Genomic DNA, 25,991 nt, shown 5'->3' with positions numbered 1-25,991 from the left:
CTGAGTTCATCACAGGACATCGGAGTGTGCGTGACGTGTGTGTGCGCGTGTGTTTGAGGGGGTTCAGTCTCACCTGCAGGCCTTCAGCACGTCTGTGGAGCTCGGGTAGATGGATATTGAAGATGACGATGAGGAGGAGGAGGAGCTGTGTCCATGTGGAGGCGTAGCTTTGAGACTGGTGACGGCGGGCGGCTCAGCCTTCAGCGGGCTTTGAGAGTCCTCGGAGATTCCTCCTTTGCCGTTACCGTTGACGGCGGGTGCAGTAGACGTGGTGGTGGCGGGGCTGTGGGCGCCTGTTTGGGTGTGTTCTGAGGATTTGGGGGAGGGGGTGGCGGTGGACATGGCAGAGATGGGTGAGGAGGCAGCTGAGCTGCCCTGCGCGTGGGGGGTGGAGGGCAGGACGGCCGGGTGGATGTTGTTGACTTTCTTGTGGGTCTCGGGCGTAGCGGATGCTGTGGACGCCGTCCCTTCTGACGGCCCCTCGCCCTCCTCGGGGCCCTTCCCCCCTGCCAGCAGGGCAGATAGTCTAGGATTGTCTGCGCTAAGGCTAGGCTTCTCGCCGCCTTCTGCCACCTTGCCACCATCCCCCGAGTGTACGTGATTGGCGAGGCCGTCTGCCTGCGCCGTTTTGCCGTCAGCGGACGGCTGCGGCGATGGCGTCTTGCCCTCTGAGCCCCCGTTGCCGAGGGGCGCAGCTTCCGTAGCGAGGGCGGCTGCGGTGTTGCTATCTTTGGTAGCGGACGCACCGGGTGCTGCTCCACCTGAGGTAGAGGAGTGGGGCAGGGAGGGAGGGGAGGGGAGGTGGTTGTGAGCCTGCTGCCGTGGCGATGGGGCGTTAGTGGAATGTCCAACCTGATTGTTGGGGTGCACAGGGGCGGTGGAGTTGGGGGTCTGGGGGTGAGAGAGGGTCCCCTCACTGCTGGAGCCCGTCGCATGTGGAACAGACCCCTTCTGAAGCCCCTGAAGAAGAAGAAGAGACCAACTTATAGACAGTGAAGAAGAGACGACTGCTGAGTGATCTGTATCTGAAGTAACAACATTTCACCTGATGATGATCCTTTAGTGGATTAAGATGCTATAACTTAACCAACAGGAGCATTAAATATGAGCTCAAACTTTTTTCTATTCTTACATTTGTTCCCACACATTTCTATTTCAAAATGTCAGACTTTTTCTTTTCTGTTCACTACATCACTTCACAGAAAACAGAATTGGGGCAATAGGCTGGAAACAAATGTTTTTGCATCCTTTCTTCGTTTTCCATAGTTATCCACAAAAAATTACTAAAACAAAATTCCATACTTTTCCAACATGCGTAGGTACCCTGCCTTTTGGTTTAGCACCAGATGTGGCAGATGTGGGCGAGAATTCCTGCATACTTTAATTCACACACTTCTCATGGGAGGGATTTCTCAGCTTGTTTTACAAAACCACTTGATGGATTTTCTCAATGGTTTCTGACAGTTATTACAGCGGAGCCAAGTAGGTCAGGAGGATAAAAAAATGGAATTATATCCATATCCATTTCTTCTTTGGGCAGCGGAGAACAGCCGAAGGGAGAAGACAGAGTGAGTCTGTCACAGGCACGAGAAAGACACAAACAGCGAGTGGAGTCTGACCTGAGAGGAGTTTAGGTGCAGGGCCTGGCGTGGCGTGGCGTCCTGTGTTTGCGTGCTTGTGCAGGTGTGAGGTAGCAGTGCTGCGTCGCCGCCGCTGCCGGCAGGTTGCAGGTAAGGCACGTCTCCGTTGGGTCCTGTGGCCGGGGGCCCTGACTGATTATTACTACTACTGTTACTACCCACGGGGAGGGAGTCTGAGTGTCCGTGTGTCCCGGGGCCCACGGGCCCGTTGGCCAGCAGCTGAGGCGGGCACAGGGGCCGGTGGGGTCCCAGATGGGGCCGGGTGGGGTGGAGGCTGGGGTTGGGGGAGGGGAGGGAGTTGGTGGTGGGGCCGTTGGGGAGAGAGGGGCGCACCTGACCTCCAGAGGCATTCTGTCTCACCTGGAAAAGGAAACAAAAATAGTTAAAAATGTAATATTAGCTTGTAAATTAGCATCTGCAAGTTATTATGTTTGTTTAAATGATTTAGTGTAGTAGGAATTTAAGAACCTGCGGTGGTCGATTTGTTTAAATACCTGAGTCAGTTTTATATACGCAAAATAACTAGCGCTTAGTCTGGTAGCTTGATGCTAACATATAATGTGAATCTCCATTAACATGCTAAGGGAATTAGCATCACAATCCTGATACTGTCTAAAGAAACAGGTCCACATCGTGATAGTATCAAATCAGGAGATGAATCCTGATATGAAGAGCTCATTCTAATGTTAATAAAACACAAAAAAATCTTATTTTCAGGTGATTAAACACTAATGAAAACACATACAACACAATTTCTGCCATATTCCGAAAATAAATACCCATAAATCACACACACTGGTCCCCTCTGTGTGAGCCGGTCTTACATGAAACACAGGTTTAACCGACAAACACATTCTTCAGTGTCCATGTTGTGACTTGTATTGTGTTCTGTGCCAAACCACACCAGTTTAACACCCACACGTGCCACAACACACTATGAAAGGACTGGCTTAAGTGAGCTCTGAACACCACTGTGGTATTTACACAGACTAGATTACTGTCTATTTATTCTAACATCGTGAGTTAAGCCTACAACTATCCACTACACGTGTTTATGGAATCTGATCTCTGACTGAAGCATCATGCAAACATGCGTATGTAAATATTTATGGTTTGTGTGGCACCATAAGCTGACTGTGAATTATTCACATTTTTTAATATGAATTATTTAAACAGAATTTTGCTGTGCAAGCATCCATGGATGCGTATGTGCATCTCGTATGAGGACAGCAGGGGGTGTTTCTGAGGGTAAATAAATGCTGACTCATCACACTGAGGTCACTTAGTGCGATATATGCTTTGTTTGAACTTAACTGGACCAATAAAACAAAACATTAAGACCAAGATGAAGCTGCTTTTTTTAAAATACTTTTAAGGGCTTTTTTTTTTTACCTGGTGCTGGTGCTGCTGCATCATGGCAAACTGAGCCTCCAGCTGCCCCAACATCTGAAGCTGTGGAGGCTTCAGACTGGCCCGATTACTCCGCAACTGTTCCAGCACCTGGAGACGGACGGCAGCATAATCCGAAGAGTTAACATACAGTAAAAGCAGATATCATAAATAAAGTAAAATACGAGATGAGAGATATTCCGTCACCTGTAATTTCTGCGGGGAGAGGTACCAGTTGGGAACTGGCTGCTGTGCTGAGTTACTGGCCCATGAATCACTCTGAAAAACGCATCAAGAGGAATATTTAAAGATCGAATTCAAGACAGTGCAAATTAAAATGTATGATTTTAACCCTTCTGTACTATGGAGAGAAAATGGGGCTTCACCTTTGAAGGGCTGGAGGCTCTCCTCCTCTTGGCTGGGCAGGACTGGTCCTCCGCTTGGCCCAGCGAGCCCACGTGAGGGGGCAGAGACTGACCCGAGCCCCCGCCCTCTGCACTGTGATTGGGCTTACAAGCCTGGAGGGGTAGGGGGTGGCGGGGAGCGCAGGCGAGAGGGGAGGCAAAAAGAAACGTAAGGAGGAAAAGAAACGTAAATGGAGGAGCACAACAAAAGAGCGAAGCAGGTGCGGAGAAATAAGTGGCAAAAAACAGCGAACGGAGAGTGAAAAAAGTAAATGGAGCGTGTTTATTTGAAGTAGCAAAAAGGGATAAAACAAAGTACGGCAAGAGGAAGAGGTCAAAGGCGAAGCAAAGCAAGGGATGGAGAATAAGGAAAAGAGAGAAAAGGAGAGAAATACTGTGATTCTATGTCGACGTTTCAACAAACAAGCAGGAAATGTAGAGTAAAACATCCCTGTGTATCTGAAGGTGTCACTTCATAGGGCAACAACAGCCCTGGGGGGGCAGTTATCCTGGCAGAAATTCACCACTAATGCTTCCCATCAACCCCTGCAGCACTCAACATGTCACGAAGACTTCAGTGTATTCTTTACTGCACTTTCAGACAACAGAAAGCAGCTGTTTAAGGGCACAGGAGCATAAGGCAACCTTTAAAGCGAAAGGTTACTCACATTTACCTCTGAGGGAGCCTACGAGCCAGATGTGACTGCCCCGAAATTTAGTTCAACAAAACCTCACCTACAAGAGTAACATTAGCTTGCTTTGTTTTGTTGAAGCTGCCTTAAAAATCAATATTCTAAGAGGCCTTGAATGATTGTCCACTACACTTTTACAGTCCTTTGAAGTCTTTCTTATTCAGCTGAAAAGTGTTTCATGAAAGGGTGGAAAATAGACACCACAAGATTAAAAAACTCACGATTTTACAACACTGATTCCAAAAAAGTTGGGATGTAAAACTTAAATTAAAAACAGAATGCAATGATTTGTGAATCCTTTTAAAGAAGTTCAGAGTGTTAAACTTTGTTCTTTTGCAAATCTGTGCATATTTTAAAGTTGATGCAAAATGTTTCTCAATGCACAACTGCAAGGAATCTAAGGATTTCACTGTTGTGTCCTGCAGCTAAAGAGGAAAAGGACCATCCAGATTATCACCCGTGCAAAGTTAAAAAGCCAGCATCTGTGATGGTATGGAGGTACGAAAGTGCCCTTTGCATCATGGGCAGCTGTCACATCTGTCACATCCCCGCTTATTTCAGCGAGACAATGTCAAGACGCATTCTACACGTTTTACAACAGCGTTGCTCCATAGTAAAAGAGTTCAGGTGCTAGACTGACCTGCCTGCAGTCCAGACCTGTCTCCTATTGATATCAGACTGTTGAGAACCTGAAGTCGTAAATTGAGCAAGAATGAGAAAGAACTTCACTTTCAATCTTCAACGATTAATGTCCTCAGTTCCCTAACGCTTACTGAGTGTTGTTAAAAGAAAAGGTGATCTAACACTTTGCCTGAATGATCATATTGAGATTATTTTGACAGATATTATGATTATGATATGATGACAGTGATTTCTTGTCTTTGGGCTGTATTTAATTGAATATAGGTTAAAAAATGTGCAAATCATTGCATTCTGTTTTTAATTGATGTTTTACACAACATCCCATGTTTAGACTAATTTTGTCGTATTTCAAGTCAATAGTTTCCATTTAAAATGTCGCATGAAAGGTGGGCAGACAAAAAAGAAAGCTTGATTAAATATTTTTTTCTTATGCACTGTGTTCACTTTATCATTACGTATCAGCTTCAGGACATGAAGTCACATCTGACCCACTGAAAACTATCCGTCCAAAATCTCCCCAATCCAAACGCTTAAACACTGAAATAACAGTTAATTGACTCTCACCAAGTCAAAGCCAGTTAATCAACATATTCCAATGCTATGAAGTCAATAACACAATAGTGATCACACACAAACATGGACACAGCAGAACTACTTGCATCTACTGTATGATGGTCATGAATGAGTGAGTTGAGGTGGTAATGGAACACTAGGGGGTGTTGCTGAGGCTTTGTGAGCTGCAGCTGCAGGACATCTAAGGTCAACTACTGAAAGGGGGGGAGGAAGATGGACAGAGCCAATGGGAAGCCTGGGGTAGAACTCTACGGCAGCACGACCTCACCGATCACACTGGAGGCACGGTCAAAAAGCCAAAAAGGCCAAACATCACATCCGTGAGTGTGAGAATTAGAAACACAGCCACTTGATTTTTTTTTTTTTTGGAATTAGAGCACTTTAATCTCTTCAGAAAGGCAATCTCTCCCAGTCTGAAGCAAAGCAGATTAAGAGCAAACAGCGGTGTGGTGCAGGTTTCACCTAAAACTGGATTTGTAAATTAACTTAATCCTGAATACCACAATAGATTAAAAGCAGGATTAATAGAAGGAGAAATTGAATGGGAAAGAATTAACAAAAGCCTATACAAGTGCTTTGTTGATTGAGGTTTTTTTTTTTGGTTTACTTGAGCTGAGCATGATGGGTGAAGCCGAGGTACTACTGTGCTGTGGAGAAGAAAGGGAGTGCAGGAGTGGGTAACACTTGGCTGGACCCCTTGCCGATCAAAACAGATGCCAGAGAGCAGCCATTTTACAGCTGCATGGTGCATGACTTATCCTTCAATTTATGTTACAGAGACTTTAACTAAAGTCAAGGTCTCCAGTCTGAGTATGACAGCATTCATAGCGCAGTGGCATCTTTCTGCTTTTTTCTTTAGACATCTGCAATCACACACACAGCGCTGGAAGGTGGCGTTAAGCTCAAGTGTTACCCATCAGTGTGTACAACAGTGCATGCGCATGTGTTGGCCTGTCTGTGTACAAACCGCAGTTCCAAAACAGTTGGGACGCTGTGTAAAACGCAAATGAAAACAGAATGCAATGATCTGCAAATCATTTTCAACCTATGTTCAATTGACAAGATATTTAATGTTCAAGCTGACTGACTTCAGTGTTTTTTGTACATACACACTCATTCAGATTTGACGGCAAAGAAGTTTGGACACTGTGATGCATCATCTTTTCTTTTAACAACACTTAATATCTGTTAGGAAAGTGGGGAAACTAACTTTTGAAGCTTTGAAAGTGAAATTCTTTCCCATTCTTGCAGTAACTCAACAGTCCAGGGTCTCTGTTGTCGTATTTTGCGCAGCAAAATGTGTGTTTTCTGTGGGAGACAGATCTGGACTGCAGGCAGGACTCTTTTACTACGAAGCCACGCTGTTGTAAAACATGCAGAATGTGTCTTGGTATTGTCTTACTGAAATAAACAGGGACACCTGAGAAAGCCTGTATGTACCTCTCAGGATCAATGGGGCCTTCACAGATGTGACAGTTACCCATGATGCCATGTGCATTAACACACCCCCATATTATCACGGATGCTAACTTCTGAACTCTGCGCTGGTGACAATCTCGATGTTCCTTCTCTTTTTTCGCCTGAAGGACACGCCGTCCATGATTTCCAAAAACAAAACAATCTGGAATGTGGACTCATCAGCCCTCAGCACATTTTTCCACTTTGCATCAGTCCATCTCAGATGAGCTCGAGCCCAGAGAAGTCTGCGACACTGACATACGGCTGCATCGTTGAGTCCTACCTAATCAACTAAGAATTCACTTGCAGCAACAAACTGCGTGGACCGACAACGGTTTTCTGAAGTATTCCCAAGCCAATGTAGTATCCTTCACACAATCATGTGTTTTTAATGCAGTGCTGCTGTTAAGAATGAGTGCATGTTTACAAAAAACAGAGTTTATCAGTTTAAACATTAAATATCTTGTCTTTATACTGTACAGGATTTATGAATCATTGCATTCCATTTTTATTTGTCGTTTACACACCCAACTTTTTTGGAATTGGGGTCTGTATATTCTGTGTTTGAGTGCCTATGTGTCTGAGTGTGCATTCAGTCAAAGGGAAGGAAGGGGATGGAGGGAGGCGGGAGGTGTAAGTTGCTCTATCTGGTCTCTCACCTGCTGTGGTGCACTGCTCAGGCCTCCCTGCCTGGAGGTTAGCTCAGCTGGGATTGGCAGACTCCATGCCTCCTCAATAAGAGGGAGCATTTTACTTTTACCCTGTAGGCTACTGAGCTGGGGGTTACTCAACTGAGCCTAGGGGAATGGAAAACGACGTGAAAAAACAAAAAAAATAATAAAACACAAGGCTTTTGTTGTTGTTGTTGTTGAGAAAAAAAAAACGATGACCTCAAAACAAGGAAATGATCAGCAATGGTAAATAGGAAGAAGTTATAACACAAGTGAAGCTAGGTTGGAAACTGATATGCAAACTTGTGTCTTGGCTGGCTAATACAGCTACGTCATGTACAGCATCAACCACACAAGGAGGTATTTGAATGACATTCGGCAACAGTAATCCCAAACACAGTCACAATTCCATTAAAACAAGACACTGAGCTTGTCTTAATGCCATGAATTTATGCTAACAGAACTGGTGGAAATGTAACATTCCTTCATGCATATGTAAAGGAAAAATGACACTGCTTGGACAAAAATATAGATGAATAAATTAACACATGAGATATGGGGATTGTTAGAACCCCGGGTGTTAAACCTATGGAAGGGTGACTTTGAGCCGGCTAGTGTTAGCTTCAGCATAAAGCCGACAAACAATCATTGAAATAAAGGAAAATAAATTACTCCTCGACGGCGCTGCCATATTTATTTTTCCTCTTTCCCTTTTATCAAGCTGCTCAGCAAAATATTTAAGCTGAAAAAAGGTTCCAATGAAGACCAGCAACCTATCAGGCGGGCATGAGTGAAGGTCTTGAAAGAATGGAAGGAATTCATTCTGTTCCGGACTCTGGAAATAAATTTCTCTGTGCTTGGACGTTTCTTTTGTGCCTAATAGGACGCTCTCATCGCATCCCTGTGGAATAAGCTATAGACTTATTCAAGACAGTTGTGGCCACACAGGGATGCCAACAAAGAACAGCAAAAGGCAGGAGAGGGCGATGATGGAAGTACAGAGGAAACCGTGAGAAACCCCACCCTCTGCTCCCTCAACGAGTGTAAGGGAATTTTCCTGATGTCGGACATCAGGAAAATTCTTATTATTATCATTGGTGGATGTTAGAGTTTTGTTAATGTTGCTACGCTGTCTACATTTTGTGGCACTCACTGCATGTCCTCTGCCCACAGTACACGTGAGATGCATCAAAACAGATTTTGGCGAGACTGATTCAAAGTGAACCCCAGAGCAGCATGATCCGAGCATTTTTTTGTCCCCCCCCGACGTGAATCGGTTTAATGAACCCTGAAATTTTTGGAAACATTTTTTTGTTTTGTTTTTTTTTGAGCGGGTATGCCAGCCCTCGAATGTGGCCAATCAAAACGCTGGGAGTCAACAGCATTGTGAAGGAGCGACCCGCCGAGTGCACAAAATATATAAATTAGCAGCCAGCAGCTTCAATTAATGATCTCACAGCGTGTGTCAGTCAGCGTTTCAAGCAGGGCAGCGTTCAGAACCACCAATGTTCTTCTTGACTTTTTTTTTCTTTAATAAAACACAACAGAACACTATTAAAAATATTGTTAACATTTAATTTGAAGGGGTGTGCATAAGACTGACATGGCACCCTCATAACAATGATAGAACATCTGTCATGAACATGAAGGAGTCTGTATGACTGTTGTCTTTCGGTCAGTTATGTCATTTTAATGCAACACTGTTTAACAATCTGTCATTAACATGCCATAGCACAGGTTATGCTGTATTGATTAATGTCAAGCAACCATAGCAAAGGCATTTTCATATTGGCTAATGTCAAGTTGTCATAACAAACACACTGTTGTCTTAGATAATGTTAAGTGGTCATGACAAGAACTACGCCAACTTTACATTAAAAATAACATAAAGTCAAAAATGGCAAACAGTCAGAAACATTCACAAAGTCAGGTGTCATGGCGTGGATATGATGGTGTCATGTCAGATTTATGAACACCCCTTCAAATAAAGTGTCACCAGTATATTACAGGACAGCTGTGATGCAGCTAAATGTCTTTAATTTTGCAGGTGCACCACACCTGTTGGAAGCCTTTAAACTTTTGTGTAATGTTACATTTCCTTCATTAACAGGACGATCAAACTGAAGCTGCATCCAAACAGCCTCCTCTAAACTCCTGTCTCCACCCACCTGCAGGCATTTGATGCGGTGGGCTAGCGCGGTGGTGTTGGTGCAGCCCTTGCTGCGTGTGGCGTTGATGTAGCACTTGATGGCGTCGTGCGGCTGGTTGCAGGACTCGTACAGCGTGCCCAGGTCCATCCAGGCAGCGGCGTGGCTGTGGTCCAGCTGCACAGCGCAGATGTACGCCTGCAGAGCGTCCATGGGCTGGTTCTGCTGCTGGTACAACACCCTGAGGAGGGGGCAGAAAGGGGTGAAGGGTTGTGAGCACAGAAGTGAGAGAGTGAGTGTGAAAATGAGGAGGAAATGAGGATAGAGAGGAGAGATGAACAGGGGTTCAGTTAGTAGATACATTTGGAGATTGAAGGTAGAATGGATGGAAAGATTTGCAAAATAATTGAGAAAAAAGTTAAGGATGTAGGTCACTCCAAAATGTCCAATCAGAAGCCTAAAGGTGAATGTAGCTGCAGTCTTCCCTGAACAAATGTTCTCTTACCCTATAGAGCACCAGGTATCTGCACTGGCCTCTGATTTGTCTATGGATTGCCGATAGGAGATGAAGGCGTCCTGGACCTTCCCAATACTAGAGTAGCACCTGCAGGAGAAGAGTAAAATATATTAAAATACTTTCAGATTACTGACATAAATTAATTGCATCGTGTCCTGATCTTGTGCATGTGTTATGTCGAACGTACCTGCCAAGGAAGTACCAGGACTGTCCAGAGTTGGGGTCGGCCTCCAGAGATTTCTGCAGACACTGGATGGCATAGCTGTCCCTGCTGGCTCTGTCCCCGAGCTGTTCCACTGTGTGATGCATCCAGCCTGGAATAACATCACATTCGATTATCTCTCAGGCAAAGACCAACACCAATATGACATGTAGCAGCAATTATATATAATAACTCTAAACTCTAAAAATCATAGACGACTGATCTTTGTTTAGACAGAAGACAAGATTGCTTGAGGCCCGATTCCCTTTTTCTCCACCCAAACATCTGTCATACAAAACCTGACCAGACTCAGTTGTGTTCACAGTCTTACCTAGCTGCTGCAGGGTAGTGGCCTTCACCTGTGCAGGAAGATCCTCCGTCTGCAGGAGGCTCTCGTAGGCCTCCTTGGCAGCCCGGTATCTCTTCTGGATATGAGGACAGGAGGGGCAGTGAGGGATAAAAGGGGGAGAGGATGTGTACCGTGGAGAGGATAATAAGAGGATGGTGAGAGGAGAGAGCAAAGAACAAATTAAAAAGAGTGTTGCTGTTCACAGCATACGTTTGACCAAGTCATCCCTTTTGTTTTGGCTGTCTTCCCATTTCTCCAATGTGCAGCATCACAAAACAGAAATGCCACAATAATACAGGGCCTCTGCAGAGTTCAAAAAGCTAAACTGAAGACCTCTTCAGAACATTTAAGACTATTATAAATACAATTTCAGACCTGTTCTTGAGCCAGATCGCTCTGAACTTGCACTTACACATATTAGATAAAAGCAACGATGACAGAAACAATTTTAAGTTATTACTTCTAGAAGTAGGGTTTTTTTATTTTTGTTGAGGAGGCACTTCTCTAGCCCATAAATTCTGACCTGGTTGCATTAGTGGTTATTGTAGGGCATTACTGCTGCAGTTCAGGGCTGGATTACAAAGCTTCTGAAAGGAAGTACGATCGGGTGAGTGGACGTTGTAAAGGTACAACACTAGGGTTAGCATTAGCTTAACATTAGCCTTTCCTGCTCAGTTTACTTTAGGGCTAACTGCCCTCACCTTTCCAGCAACTGGGAAACAACAGACGAGACTTTTCTTCAGAAGTTGCAGCGATTATTGACTGACACACTGTAACCTGTACTGTACATTTACTGCCACATCGACAGCATTCTGCTCCGCTATGGGCATCACCATCACTCTTCGTCTACTGCTTGCTTTTACTCACTTACACACAATATACTTCATTAAAGTCTTATTAAAAGACAGTCACAGGAAACGACCATCCTGCTGGCGTATTTTGCTTTGTCACCCCGATAAGAAAAAATCTATACTGTCACAGCCCTGGGTAATTGGTTCTAAGGTGGTGTTGGAGCAGAGTCAATACAAATTGTTCCCAAAAAACACACTTAAAAGTGAGACTAAAGTTAATGCAACTTAATAAAACTAATATTAACTTCATAATCCAGTATTAAAATAATTTTGAGACATTTTACAGCCTAAAACTCAGATTTTAGACTTTTCAAAGGACCTGCAGAAACCCTGTAATAATCTTCATAACCCTCCCAAGTGCTCAAAATTCAGTCACACTTTTGCATCCAGAGCCTTGCTGCTCGATGGCAGCAGGCAGCCTGAGCCCGAGACTTCCACTGCAGCGTTGTGTTCTGACACAGCACAAAAAAAAAAAAAAAACATTAGTCGTGAAGCGCTACCGCTACTCCCAGAGCAGGCTACTGAGAGCTACTGTACTTCTCCACTGAAACCGACGTGAAGAGAGAAAGAGAGACCACCAGCATACAAAAGAGGGGGGGAAGACAGACTTTCTTGTTTCCGTGGCAACCCCGTCGATCGGCTCAGAGTAATCTCCTATCCCCTCCCGCGTGCCACCCACTCACGCACCCTGCTCCCTCCTCAATTTTGTCAGCACCTGGTTCAAAAAATACAACAAAAATAGGGCTATCCCCTGCGTTCAGACGCTCCGTGATCTCACTTTGGCGGCTGTGGCTTAACATTGGACGTCCAATCAGCATGCAGCACATAATTCTAACAATTACAAAATGACAGAAAGCAAACAAACGTCTTGTGTCCTTGGCAGCAAACATAACTGAAGCCAAACAAAAAGAGCGAGCACTTACCTGAATCTCATACAAATGAGCAATGTGGAACTGAACTGTAAAAGGAGAGAAGAAGAGGAAAACATGTTAAGTAGAGGTTATTTAAGAATTAAGAAAGGTTTCCCACCCCCTTTGAGAGTTAGTCCTCCTCATAGTCTTTTCAAGTCTGTAAAAAGTAGTGCTGCATTGTCTATAAATAGGTGTCAGAAACCCAAGGTTGCCCAGCGTCTACATTAAGTGTAACAGACCAGATAGGTAGCTGTGCTCCTGGCGGCACCTTCCTTTGTCTGGAGCGCTGCAGTGTCTGATCTAAGCTGCCTGAGTGACTCTCAGCAGATGGAGGGAGAGAGAAAGAGGGAGGGAGGAGGGAGGGAGAGGAGAGAGAGGGGAAGAAAGACGGGGGCTGCCCTTGCTGTGTGTGTGTGTGTGAGTGAGAACGGGAATGAAGGGGGGACACAATGAGGCAAAGGCAAACAGCGAGGCGGGCTGGGCAGAAAAAAAAAAAAGGATATTGCTGTCGCCAAGGTAACAGGTACCGGGGCGGGTGGAGATGAGATGGCAGCGGCATATCAAATAATGTCGGCGCTCTACCCAGACTGAACCCCTGGCAGCTCAACATAATCTAACACTCCAACACAATAAGATGCTCGAGTTCCCCTGCTGTTCCACTTTCCCATTACAGGTTCCATTGTTGTGAGTGCTGCAGTCTGAGAATGGCTCTTGTTTGGATATTTATACCACAGTAATATATCTAATGCAATGTGTAATGCTTCTAAAAATGAATACATACATTTTAATGAAAGCAATTCTCAAAAAAAGCCTCAAATCAGTAAAAAAAAAAATACATTATGTCTATTATTTGTAGGGCATAATTCCAAATTGCTTCAGATAAAATGTTTCATCAAATCATCTATTATTAAAAATCTAAGTTGCAGACAACAACCCAGAAATCATGTATTATACATATTAATTGAATGCAAGTCTTTAATTAGTAAGTAAATAACTACTTTAACATGTTAAATCAATAAGAATGGTGCTTACTTTCAGCTTTGGACAAAGTGCAGGGGTTGGAGTCAATCAAAGCCAGCTGAAAATGCTGTGAGAGAACATGGGTAAAAAAAAAAAGAGAGTAAGAGCATACACAGGATAATCAATTTCCACAGCAAACCACCAAGCACAATACTGCTTCTGTTAAGCTCATCCTGATGCATTCAACTTAGCACATCTCCTTAATCTCTGATAAAATATGATTTAGTACAGCAAATATAAGATATTTCTCCTTTAAGATAACATTGAAGAGGTCTATTTTAACTAAACATAAGGTCAAAGGCGTTTGAACAAAGTTTTCCATTTGAGTTTGTGTTATAAATTTTGTAGAAAATAACAAAATGCAAGAACTGTAAGTCAAGAAGCATAAAAAGGAAACGGGATTAACTAAAACCAAAAAAATCTGACTATAAACCTGGAATGGGTATCAAAGATTTGGGCTGGGCCTACCTTTAGGCTTGACTCATAGTCTGTGTTGACCTTGAACATGAGACCCAGGCGGAGGTGGATCTCCTTTGCCCGGGAGAACCCCGGGTCAATGTACAGCACCTCCTGGAATGCTTTGATCGCCCTGAGGAGACGAGCGGAGGAGATGGTGAGGAGGAGGAGGAGGAGGAGGAGGGGAGGGCGGCATTAAAAATAGACAGACGGAATAAAAACATATATAAAAAAAAAAGAAATACGATAACAGAGGATTGTTGGAGCAGGTCATTTGTAATACAAGCTAAGATGCAGCACATTCTGTTGGTGCTCAGTCAAGTCACGCTAGATGTGTGCTGCTACACTGAACTGAATACTAAAGATGTTCCTTCACACTAACTGAAGAAGAACTACATCTGTTAGAAACTTGTTTTGCTGTGTTTGTTTCACAATCAAGTGGCAGCAGAAAACCAATATGAGCCTTATTTTCTTATATTTTTGTGGTGGCTGAGACGTCGAGGTGCTCTTGCTGTAAGAAACGTAGCGGGCACATGGGATGGGATGTCCTTGGCTTTTTTAAAAAATCCTGGATTTGCTTCTTTAAGAATTTGACTCTAGTTTTGCCTGCAGCCACCGAGAACAACAGATGCATTTGCTGATGGTGACGTCGTGACTCCTCTTCATCTATCCAGAGGTTTAAGCTGCCTGATTCTTTTTGGTAAATTCACACAGAACTGAGTCCTCTCTCTGGTCGTGCCGTCGCCATGGAAACAACACAGGACAGCTTCACTCGCAAACATTTATTTCAGCTGGTAACAACAAACAGATAAACATAAACAGACGACGACCGGGCTGCGTAATCCTGGTCTCATATTCACAGCCGCTCCGCTCCTGTCTTGAACGGACCCGCATTGCTATTGGTCGATTCAGCGGTGCATGGTTTCAAGTGCGTTCAGCTGCATTACAAACAGGATCAGGGGGGTGCAAAAAATTTAATGATGTGGTTTTCCTTTTTCTTGGTAGGCAACCCATGGAGACACCAGGAAGTCATTTATACCATCCAAGAAATAGTCTGGCACATAATTAATCACACCACCCCTCGGAAAAATTTGTTACCCCTCAGAGCCAGGGCAGCTGTTTCCAGTCTCTATGCTAAGCTAAGCTAACCGGCCACCCGCTGCAGCTACATCTCCTCCTACACTCACTGGAAATAAAAAGATGTTTTAAAAATGCATAAATAAAATAAACCCATACAACTTAAACAATATCTAAGGACTCTTGGGCTTTTGTCACAGACGATAGGTTAATTGTATTGACACTTTTCGTTGCCACTTATTTAAAAAAAAGTCTGAATACAGCTTTGTTCATGTTAATGAGCTCTACACTGATTTGGCTCAACCCCAAAAATGTTCTTACACCGGAGATGTGGGGTGCAGCTTTGAAACCAAGTACATCTGGATTTATTCTTCCATATGTTCTGGCAGGAATACGCAGTCATCTGGGAAAACACCTATTAGCCTCAAGTAACACGTTATCCTTACTTCACCTCATTCGCTGTCGCTGGGCGTGTGTGTGTGCGTTTGTGTTTAGCAGCTGCCTGAGCCCCACCCGAGGTGAAACTCCAACACAGACGAGCAGACGACGAGACGAGGGGGCAGAAGCGGCGCGACCAGAAATGACAGCTATGTGTCTCAGCATTGTTCTTTTTCTGTTCATTTGGCTTCTTAGTTTATCTTATATTATCCCAAGTAATCCAATTCTTGTGCTGTTTTCACCTTTCACTTACCTTCATTAACACACTCTATTACAATGACAGCTCTCTGTTGAAGTCCTGGAATTTTTCACTCTTTTTTTTATTCTTGTTAAATTCTTTGTTTTTATTCTTGCATTCTTGTGTGCATCATTTTATATGTGTTTAAAAAGTTCATCATCCTTATATTCTAATTATAATAAAGGGGTTGGTGACATTCTTATGAAAACAAACATGCATGTAAACACAATGGGCAATATATTATATATAAAAGAGGTCAGCAAAAATTATTGAGGTCATAATAACATAATTATCATGCAGTATTGTATCACATTAATGTGAAATTGTTCAGGAGAGAATCACAATGCTCTCAGAGGAAACAACAACCCCTCCCTTAATTACAACCGACTCTATTGTTTTTACACAAATGAAATGAAGTACTCACCACTGAAAGGCATTATAGTGGAAGTAGACCATTCCCAGGCCATACAGAAAGGCAGCATTCTGGGTAGGATGGACAGAGGTGCATAGTCATTAAGACAAAAAAAAAACTTTATAAGTGCACTAGGGAAACACGATCGGTCATTTAAGTCATGCTGAGATTACTCTGACTAAAACTGTGATTGTGATATGCAATGTAGGAATGATCATTTTTGCATCATAATTTTAATTTTCACTGAAAAAAATACTTCTAAAATCATGACGATGTAACATTTGTTGGGCTCTGTAACTTACAAACAAGCTTTCTTACATCTTACAGAAGATTTTTGAGCCAGGGCTTCTCTGCAGCACTGCAGTACAGTAATCATTCAATCTGGATATTGCACTTGGCCATATTGCAATTTCGATAATACTAATTGTGCAGCCCAGGAGTGCACTCCCATAAAGAACATGTGCACTAAAAAACACAGATGGCTGCTTAAACAACAACAGAATTGAAGTTTTAACATTCCTAATAAAACTAACTATAGGAACCCAGTTCACGGTGGAATCAAACGTCTCCGACAGCGTGTGTGTTCTCGTAAACAAAAGCCTCACATATTTGCATAACCTTGCAGCTACTTGGGCACAGTTCAGTAATCAGGGAAACCAATAACCAGCAATCAATCTCACCGCAGAGTGTCAACTTCACAGGAGAGACACTCAAAATGACTCCGACACGAAACCTGAAACCGCATCTCACACCGATTGAGGCTATGCACGCTTCCTGTGTGTTAGCGAGTGAATGCGTGGGAGAGAAAGACGTGTAGGCACGTGTGTGTGTGTGTGTGTGTGTGTGTGTGTGTGTGTGTGTTTGTGTGTTTGTGTGTCTCACCTTCCAGTAGTCTGACTGTAAACTGTAGTACCTCTGGTATGCCGATAATGCTGTAATGAAAAGGAGAGGGGAGCGGAGAGTTTATCTATGTCATCACAACACCACAGAGGAAGAGAACGTGAGCAGTCAGCATTTATATCCAGCTGGAGCGGAGCCAACTGTAAATACTAGCTGCACAAATGCCTTAAAGTTGGAAGAAAATCTGCAAATATGGAAAGGATTAAAGGTTAAGTTGAGGGTGAGGATAATTATTTAGCTAAGAGTTAGGTCTACGTGCTCAGAAATAAACTCTAAGTCGATGGAAGATCCTCAAAATTATGTTAATTTAAATGTTTTTCAAACACAAGATGAAGATTAAACAGAACAAATTGACCTGACGTCTCTGAACAAAAAGCAGTGAGGAAACACATGAATTTTTGGTGAACATTCTTAAAAAGAATTTTAAAAAATGTGTTAAAACCCTTCAAAATCTAGAACTAACAATACCTATTGATAACATAGGTGTAAAAATGTGCTATTATGACCAAAAATATATTTTTTATGAAAATATTGGCCCTTTAAAGTTGTCCACATCTATTCTGATGGAGGTGACATGACTCTTAGTTCTATTTAATAATTGAATAATGCATGAAATTATTATTTCTTCCAATTTAATAAACGAATTAATCGGTCCCCCACTTGGGCCACCCAGTCAAAAGTCGCCCTGTATGTGACACCAAGTCCGTCAGTTGGCTGTAAACTCCTGTTTTCTGTTAAGTTCATTAAATATATTTTCAAAAAAATAAATCACTAGGAGGCTGGCCTGTTACAAGATTTAATAGACAAGAGTTGGAGCTTATAAAAAACCTTTTCTCAGCTTAATTGAAGAGTAAAAATCAAAACCCCCTCAAAATACTGTTTGTCCCAGTTCTCCATCCACTTTAGTGCGGATGAGGAGGAGAGGTTACTCACCTTTCGGGTAATCCTCCAGGAGGAGGTTGAAGTGGCCGAGCTGGCAGAATAACTCCGGCTCCACTTTGCCCTCGGCCTTAAGGATGAGCGAATCGTAGCAGCGAACAGCCTGCGGAGAAAACAAAAACTAATTGGTGCATTGCCGTAGTATGCAGAGGAGAGCAACACTGGGGGGAGAGAGTAATGTCACACAGAACTTTTCAAAGTCACAGCGTGGCTGACGTCAGCTCCCTAATTCTGGCCAAGTCGCCTCACATTCTTTTCAGCAGATAAATATCAGCCCCAGACTAAGTTACTGAAAGTTTGCTGTAGATAAGGACGTGTGCTTAAGGCTTTTTTGGGATTTCCATTACAGATCTTTCTGCCCCGATAAAAAGAAATACAGAGCTGGATTCACACCACAAGATCTATAGAGTTAAAGGCCCATACCGCACTCACTTTCCACATTTTCTGACAGTCCTAGTGCAGCCACGGAGCACCATTTATCACTACTGACACAGTCAAAGTTAAATTAGGAATACAGCTTCGTCATTAATCCTTCTGGGGGAAATTTGCCCTGTGAGTTTGACCAATTCAGACTATTAAAAAAAACAGCACATGGGGACTTTTTTGTCTTATGCAGAAAAATAAAAAGCAGATACAAGTCAGAAGGGTTGAATTTAATATATGGATGTTCCAAGTGCGTTTTTTCGATCCTGTTCCCAATTGGGGTTGTTTAACAGCTGATATCAGCAGATGCAAAGTCCAGTCCAATATTTAGACCAATTTAAATCAACCTTAAACGTAAGACTACTGGCAAGCTGCAGAATGATATAAAAAAACTCATAAAATAAGAAATAATGTACCTGGCCTTTAATATGAGATGTACGCAAGTTTAAATGGTATCTGAGAGAGTAAGGTTGGATGAATAGTAAAGTGGGGTTGGGAACATAACGTCTGTGAAACAATCTGGAACTAATGTTTTTTTTTTCTCTGGTTCACTGGATTTCTTGCTACCAGCGCTACATCTCCTCATTCAGTTCCTAACTTCCACAATCACAGCTGCGCGCTCCGTCCCCCAGAAAAGAACCACAGACCGTCTTGGGTTCGCCTGATGGGTCAGTTTTATTAAGGAAACAATAAACAGGAACATGGAGACGTGACATTAGTGCAACAACCAGCAGCAACAGCGCTTTTCTATTTTCTTTCCCACGCGTTAAAAACACCTTGAAAACTACAAATTCAGAGGGTGAAGGCGCCGTCCATCGATCCAACCCCACTAGGGAGATGTATCACTCTGTTGAAGCTGTTGGGACTACAGAAACGGTTAGAGTGATGCTTCTTTTCCCTCATAAACAATCTTTGGCAGAATACAGACAGACTGCTGAGAGCACACATATCCCGAGCAGCCAAGTTTTATTTTGGTCTCCCATCAACTTCCTCCCCTAAGTTCACATTAATTGGTGAGCGCGGACACACGACCTGCCAGCAGCTACGTTTATCATTTGAATTGGTGAAAGCGACAGTTGGCGCCAGCTATAAATGAGAAGCCGCTAGCTGATGTTTTGTAAACCGCTGTTTGCTAATAAGAGTGAGCAGATAGCATAATTATTACAATTGAAGGTCCACAAATCTGTATATTTTGTCAAACCCCATTGACAGAACAATCAATCACTAGTGCAACCAAATAAAATTTCACACTCTAAATTTCTCTGCAGTCGAACGCTGGCAGTGTAGAGCCCAGCTGTCATTAAGGAGAGCAGCAACACGAGCAGCATGAGGCGGACAGACACAGTGGAGCACAATAAAGACAGGATCAGCATTCAATGTGATTTATTTTAACTAATACAGATCCATTAAAATATGCCTGGATCGACCTGAATACAGTTTCTTATTTGGTTATTCTGGTGGAGGTTTTTTTTTCCTTAGAAAAGTAGTCCAAGTTGTAAAAAGAAATGAAGCGCATTTTATCCATGTCAATTTCACACCGAGGCAAACAAACCTGAGAATGACCGACTGTGTCACTGAAATTTCTCCGGTGCCACAGTGAGATCACATCAGAGATGGTTCAGCTGGTCCCTGACGCTAAGAGCTGTTCAGCTATTCAAAGCCAAAGAGAGGCAGCTGCATGAGCGAGTGAAAACTGAGAAATGACTTCCAAGTTCTTACAGAAGTGGATCGGATTTGATGTCAGTTTTTATGGAGATCTTTTTATTTGAAATTTAAGCCCTATTCGTCACCTTTAACCTCCGAAACTCACAGAGGACCCGCTATTTGCCCTCGGTGGGTGGTGTTGCCGTTGCCAAGAAGCGCTTACATAATCGGACACATTTATTTTGTTATCAGGAGACTGAAAAGTAAAACTTTTGCGAAGACAACATGCATCAGAAACACATAACATGGCAGAAAGTGATGGAGTGGCTGAGGACAGATGTGCTACAATGTTGCTGAAGCATGTTTACACTGTGGAAATGTGGCTTTGTCTCTGGGATCTCAGAGCAAAGACAATCTTTTCCTCTTCAGACAGGAAGATTTATAAATTCTACTCAGAAGTAACAGCGATCCTCTTCATTATTGCATAACATCAGGTTGTAATTTTAAACTAAATGCAAAACACATCCACACATTGTCAGTGGCAAATGGTTCACATATTAGTGTACAGTTTATTTTGACACCAGATTTTGTTTTAGTTTTAGCCTTATTTTGGTCATCTAAATTACTTCAGTTCAGTCTAGAGTTACTTGATTCAATATAAAATTTAAGTTGCTTAAATCTACAGTGCATGTAGCTTTAGATTTATTTATATATCAGTCATACAAAGGATTAATTTTTTATTTAGTTATCGTCTCATTTTCATCAGTGAAAAATCGTTATTTGCAAAAACTATGATGAAAATTACAAGTCGACAAAATTAACACTGCGTGGGAGGAGGAGTGAGAAAACAAGATGGCTAAGCGATAAACATTTTCATATCGTAATATCATGACTTTAAAAACAAAATGATAAACCACCTTAATGTTTTCTTCACTATCAGTAATCTAGACAAAACACAAGCAGACTGAGCTCAACAATCTGATTTCTTGTGGTCAGCACGTCGTCTCTGTAACTATCAGTGACAGCAAGAGGCAACCACATGACAGACACTTTAAAATTAATACTATCACCTTAAACATATTAGTGCATCAATTAAATATTTAAGTATATGTGCATTTGAATCTGATCCAACAGCACTGTGACATTTAAACTGGTTACACTATAAAACCTCTCATAACATGCAAACCGCCAGCTCAACAGAGACAGAGGTCATGAGTTGGTGCAGATGTTGTGCTGGGGGACGGCCAGTACGGATGACTGACGGCACAGACAAGGAGGGAAACAGTGACAGTCCAGCTGGTACTGGATTCCCAGTGGGTTTCACCATGGTGGGAAATCAACCTTTTAAAACAGCCGCTGACAGATGAATGTTCGAATTCACCAGGGACCCGATGGCAAATCCTCATTTCGTATCTGAAATCTACCAGCGATTTTGTATTTTACCAGCATTTGGCTGGTGGCTGGTGTTAATTTCCCACCCCAGTTTCACCCGTAGTTTAACTGCTTCTTGGCACCAGTGAAGGACTTTGCAACCGACTTGCTCATTATTCTCAGATTAAAGTCTGCAACATGCAGACCAGACTTGGTGTCCCCACCGACTGTCTGCCTCTACAGTGAGTGGTGAACACTAACTGCATGTAGACACAAATGCACATGACAACAGTTCACCAGTGAGATCTGCTGCTGCATGAGAAAATATTTCCATCGCATTGTTCCAATTAACACTGTGGAGAATTCATACCCCAAAATATGATTCAATTAAGCGAGCATTTATGATGAAATTGATCAAATCTCAAAGAAAAACACACATTTACAGTAATCAAAGTGAATGAGTTATTTCTGTCTGTCTGGATGACTGACTGCTGACACAGCACTTTAGTCAGGACTGTGCCAGTTTTCCTCCCTTACAGTAAACTCAAACTTGTCATTTTGTGTCAACCTGTGCACTTTTCCCCAGAAGTATAATTTTGATTTTTGCCAAGCAAGTGACAGAGGGTCCTCAAACACCTCTCAGCTGCATTCAAAAATAACCTCTACAGTCATCTAAAGGCTGCAAGAGAGAAGGAATATGTAATTAACTTTCCTGAATTTGGAGGCAATACCACACACCTATAATGCTACCAAGGATAAGGGTATTATTTAAGATGCTTAGAAATATTGTCTTCCTGTGAGAAGCTGCCTAACAGTTTTGGGATACAACTACTACAACTACCTAAAAGTTATTTTACTGTTTCAGCTTCATGAAAGCAATGAACGTCATATCTGCAGTACTAATGATAGTTTAGTTTCCAAAAACCAAAGAAAAGGCAGGCGTCCATCACCACTTTGGTAGTTTTCCACACCATTTCAGTAATTCAATATTATATCATCAACCAGGCTGTGTCAACCAGGCTGTGAGTAAAATAAAAAACTGGGTTAACTCGGGAAAAATGCACATCCCTTTGGAAACAGACCAAAACAAATGACGTAAACACTCTTATCAGCAATTACACCTCCTAAAAACAGTTCAGTACGAGAGCAAACACAAAGTAACAGACTTGCTATGCAACATTACGTAAGAATGTGAAAATGTTGGGGACTGGGGAGTATCATCCCACCCCTAACACGCAGGACCGGGTGATATGACAATACACACTGTGAGACAATATTAATGTCTCGATTGTGAGAGATTTTGCAACAATCTTTATGCCGCGGTATTTACAGAATCTCACTGATATCTGTGGGTGTATGAGGCCATTGTGGACAATGGTGCCAACCGATGCAGAATATACAAGGCAGCCTTAATGATGGTTTAATGTCCTTGTGTTGATGCACCTTTATTTTTCACATATTTAATTCAGTGAATTAGCCAAAAACAGACAAAGGGACATTCCTGTTTGGTTAATTTATCCACAAGAGTAGAGAATATCTATATTTTCCACCCAGAAACACAGGCTACACTGTCACATTTTCATTTTACATTAGCATTTGGAAGAAAAAGTGAGCTACACTGCTTATACAACATCAGTATCTGTGCTGGAGGTCCACTACTGACCTGCAGACATAACTAAGATGACCACTTGGCTTTCATAGACCAGGTATGTGCATGCATGCATCATATAGGGCTGCAAGTAACAATTATTTTCATTGATTTATCTATTGATCACTTTCTCGTTTAATCGCCAAGTTGTTTGGTCCATAAAGTGTCACAAAATGATGAAAAATATTGATAACTGCATCCCGAACCCCAATATGCCTTCCTCAAATGCCTTGTTTTCCCCACAACCCAAAGTTATGGTCATAGAATCAGAGCATTTTGACTTTTTTTTCTTTAAAAAATTATTCAAACTGATAACTAATCGATGACTTGGTGCAGCTCTAGTGCTTAACACTAATCCTCCTCTGGTAAAATAAAGTGAAACATGTTTTTAGTTCTATTCTGCATCATGACACAGACCAGGTTTGCTGTTTAACTTACAAATGCAGCATCAAAGTCATCTTCTGCCTATGATAAGTATCTTTCATATGCTGCGTGCATGCTAATGAGTGCAACTAGTATTATTTCAGTTCTACTTCAATAATCCTTGTGGGAAAAACTGTCCTCTGCAGATGACCGATCTTAACTATTTTGGAGCAGAGGTCAGCCAGAGCTCAGCCAACTGCCTTAGCCAAGGACAATGTATGAGCAGTCCCTAATACCCAACATGCATGTTTTTGCGTGGCCTCCCTGACCCATGCAAACACAACGAGAACATGCAAACTTCACCCATCGTGAAAACTAAACCCAAAGACCCCTCTTGCAGCAAAAAGTTCCAGAGTGTAACACACACAAAAAAAGGACAGGGTGAAAATAATTACTAATATAGATATTATCATGTAGAAACACACCCAAGTTCAAAGCTCATCGTCTGTCTAGTTATTCTAAGGTTACGTCATCGCCACCTAGTTATTGGTGGTGATACAGTGACCTAGTTCTGTCAGAAATGTTGAACCCACAGTTATCTGCATGTAGACAGAGCAACAGTGCAGCAGCGCGGCCATCGCAAAGTGTCAGACAGGGTAGTCGCACAAAACTAATAAGACATGAGCAGAAATTCAGCTCTAAAACATGTCAAACCTTTACATTTTTAAAATTAAGAATATGACAAAATCTGACACTTCATGCATTTTCCATAATTCTCAGAAGACTAACAGAATCAGACATAGTTTAAGTTAATTGATTGTGAGGCCGGATTGCTGTACATTTGCCATTTTGTTCTCACAAGTCATTCTCAGGTGAGAGCACAAAAAAAACGACTGAGATTCAATTAAGCCAATGTAAGCACAAGCAGATAGCCTTTACTGAAGCCAAGTCAAGCCCACAGTGTTTTTTTTCATACAACACCAACAGCTAATGTTTTCTGAGCCTCTGGAAAAGAAACGAGAGCAAAAATTACATGCTAATATAGTTGACCTAAGCTATAGACCCAACAATCAGCAATTTCCATAATGTTACCATATTCCAATCTAAGCTCTCGCTTGTCTTTATCAATTTAAAATCTGTATATTTCCATCTATGTGGAAGTTAACCCGAAGCTGTAACAAGACATTACATCTGAGCTGTTTTCCTTTTATCAACATTCATTTTAGTCTTGAAAGAAGTTTGTAAAATTGCACAATTACAAGGTTATAACAACAATGACCAAAAAAATCCTGTTCTGTAGATGTTTGATTTGTTTAGGAAGGGTCAGAGTCTGTGTGAATAACTCATCAAGTACATCAAATCTGTATTAATCCTGCAACAGCCAGTGGATTAATCGATTAGTTGTTAATTAGTAACGTAAACATAGACATGTAGGTTTGGTGTTAACTGGTCTATAAAGACAGGACCTAGGTATGCATGGACTGATGTAATGATGACAAAGATAACAGACACACACTGTGCCTACTTCCAGAGTCAATCCAGCTTTTGTTAGCGGTTACTGAATCAGATCTGAAAATCACAAACTTAGTACATTCATTCACTTGACATGATATCAGCCCTAACCTAATATATCTTGACTTGTGTCACCATCAGATTTTATTTCCCTACACATAGAGACAGCTGAAGCTGTGAGTTAGCTGGACTAGGCAAGTTCCCATATGACCTGTAGGTGTTTTTATATATCTGATCGCACAAGAGAACTGTGACAGGAAAGTCTGGCAACAGACACTGACTTTTGAGCAAGATGTGGCACATGAATGACAATGTCAAACGTTACAGCCATTAGGGCTGTGTATTGACAAGAACACAGGTTACGGTTCAATATACTGCAATACTGTAAGCAAGGTGATATACCAACATAGGAAAACTGACTTAGAAAGAACACACCACAATATGCTTAAAACCTGCATGAAAGACTCATTTTTTATGCAATCAGAAGGATTCAAACAACACAAAATGAACCACTGCCACAATCTTTTTACGCATCATATCATGATAATGTTTTTGAGAATCAATAGAGTCACAAAACATATCACAATATCATTGAATCAATATTTTCTTACACCCCTAACTGCCACCATGATCAGCAACAAATTCATCATACAAGACACAGTATATCCTGCATATACACTATGAGAGACATGCAAATGTTTTATATAATGCCCCATTATATGCAGCGCTCACACCTTGCCACGTACCACATGGCGTACATGACAATCTATACCTTTATTATATAGTTATACAGTTGGGCTGTTACAAGAGGGGAGGTGAGCATTTTTATGGTAGCATTGCCAAACAAAGCATATAAAACACTTCAAAACAACAAACCACTGTATCCACTGCTAGCTCTTCTTTGAATGCAGGAACTGCACAGTTTGATTCAGGCCTGATGTACTGATCACATTACTGGTTGTGCATATTCTTTAGCAAGTGTAGGAACCAGTGTTTTCAGCTGCTTCTGTGCAGCTAATGCTACATGGGTAGGTATACTTCCTAGGTATCCCACACCACCTAGCGAGCACATTTGTGGATGGCCCCTAAAACCATGAGCTGTCA

At 42.1% G+C, this 25,991-nt stretch overlaps 1 protein-coding gene across 1 annotated transcript in view; it reads right to left on the bottom strand.

Moving 5' to 3' along the window:
- Positions 1-25,991, bottom strand: part of LOC146304833 (lysine-specific demethylase 6A-like) — a 37,043-nt gene that overhangs the window by 9,305 nt on the left and 1,747 nt on the right. Inside the window, exons 3-18 of the mRNA XM_084713752.1 lie at positions 17,921-18,029; positions 16,970-17,019; positions 16,100-16,158; positions 13,935-14,055; positions 13,479-13,533; positions 12,459-12,493; positions 10,667-10,760; positions 10,321-10,447; positions 10,122-10,220; positions 9,638-9,857; positions 7,458-7,595; positions 3,416-3,547; positions 3,237-3,308; positions 3,033-3,140; positions 1,620-2,000; positions 74-960 (exon numbers count right to left, since the gene is read on the bottom strand). Coding sequence (XP_084569878.1) covers positions 74-960; positions 1,620-2,000; positions 3,033-3,140; positions 3,237-3,308; positions 3,416-3,547; positions 7,458-7,595; positions 9,638-9,857; positions 10,122-10,220; positions 10,321-10,447; positions 10,667-10,760; positions 12,459-12,493; positions 13,479-13,533; positions 13,935-14,055; positions 16,100-16,158; positions 16,970-17,019; positions 17,921-18,029 — 2,687 coding nt within the window. The remainder of the gene's footprint in view (positions 1-73; positions 961-1,619; positions 2,001-3,032; positions 3,141-3,236; positions 3,309-3,415; positions 3,548-7,457; positions 7,596-9,637; positions 9,858-10,121; positions 10,221-10,320; positions 10,448-10,666; positions 10,761-12,458; positions 12,494-13,478; positions 13,534-13,934; positions 14,056-16,099; positions 16,159-16,969; positions 17,020-17,920; positions 18,030-25,991) is intronic.

This window comes from Lutjanus erythropterus, chromosome 24 (genome assembly GCF_056507025.1).
Source record: "Lutjanus erythropterus isolate fLutEry1 chromosome 24, fLutEry1.hap2, whole genome shotgun sequence".
In the NCBI taxonomy this organism is placed as follows: Eukaryota; Metazoa; Chordata; class Actinopteri; order Lutjaniformes; family Lutjanidae; genus Lutjanus; species Lutjanus erythropterus.
Note: the sequence above shows the minus strand (reverse complement) of the source record. Positions and strands in the feature narration are given on the sequence as shown.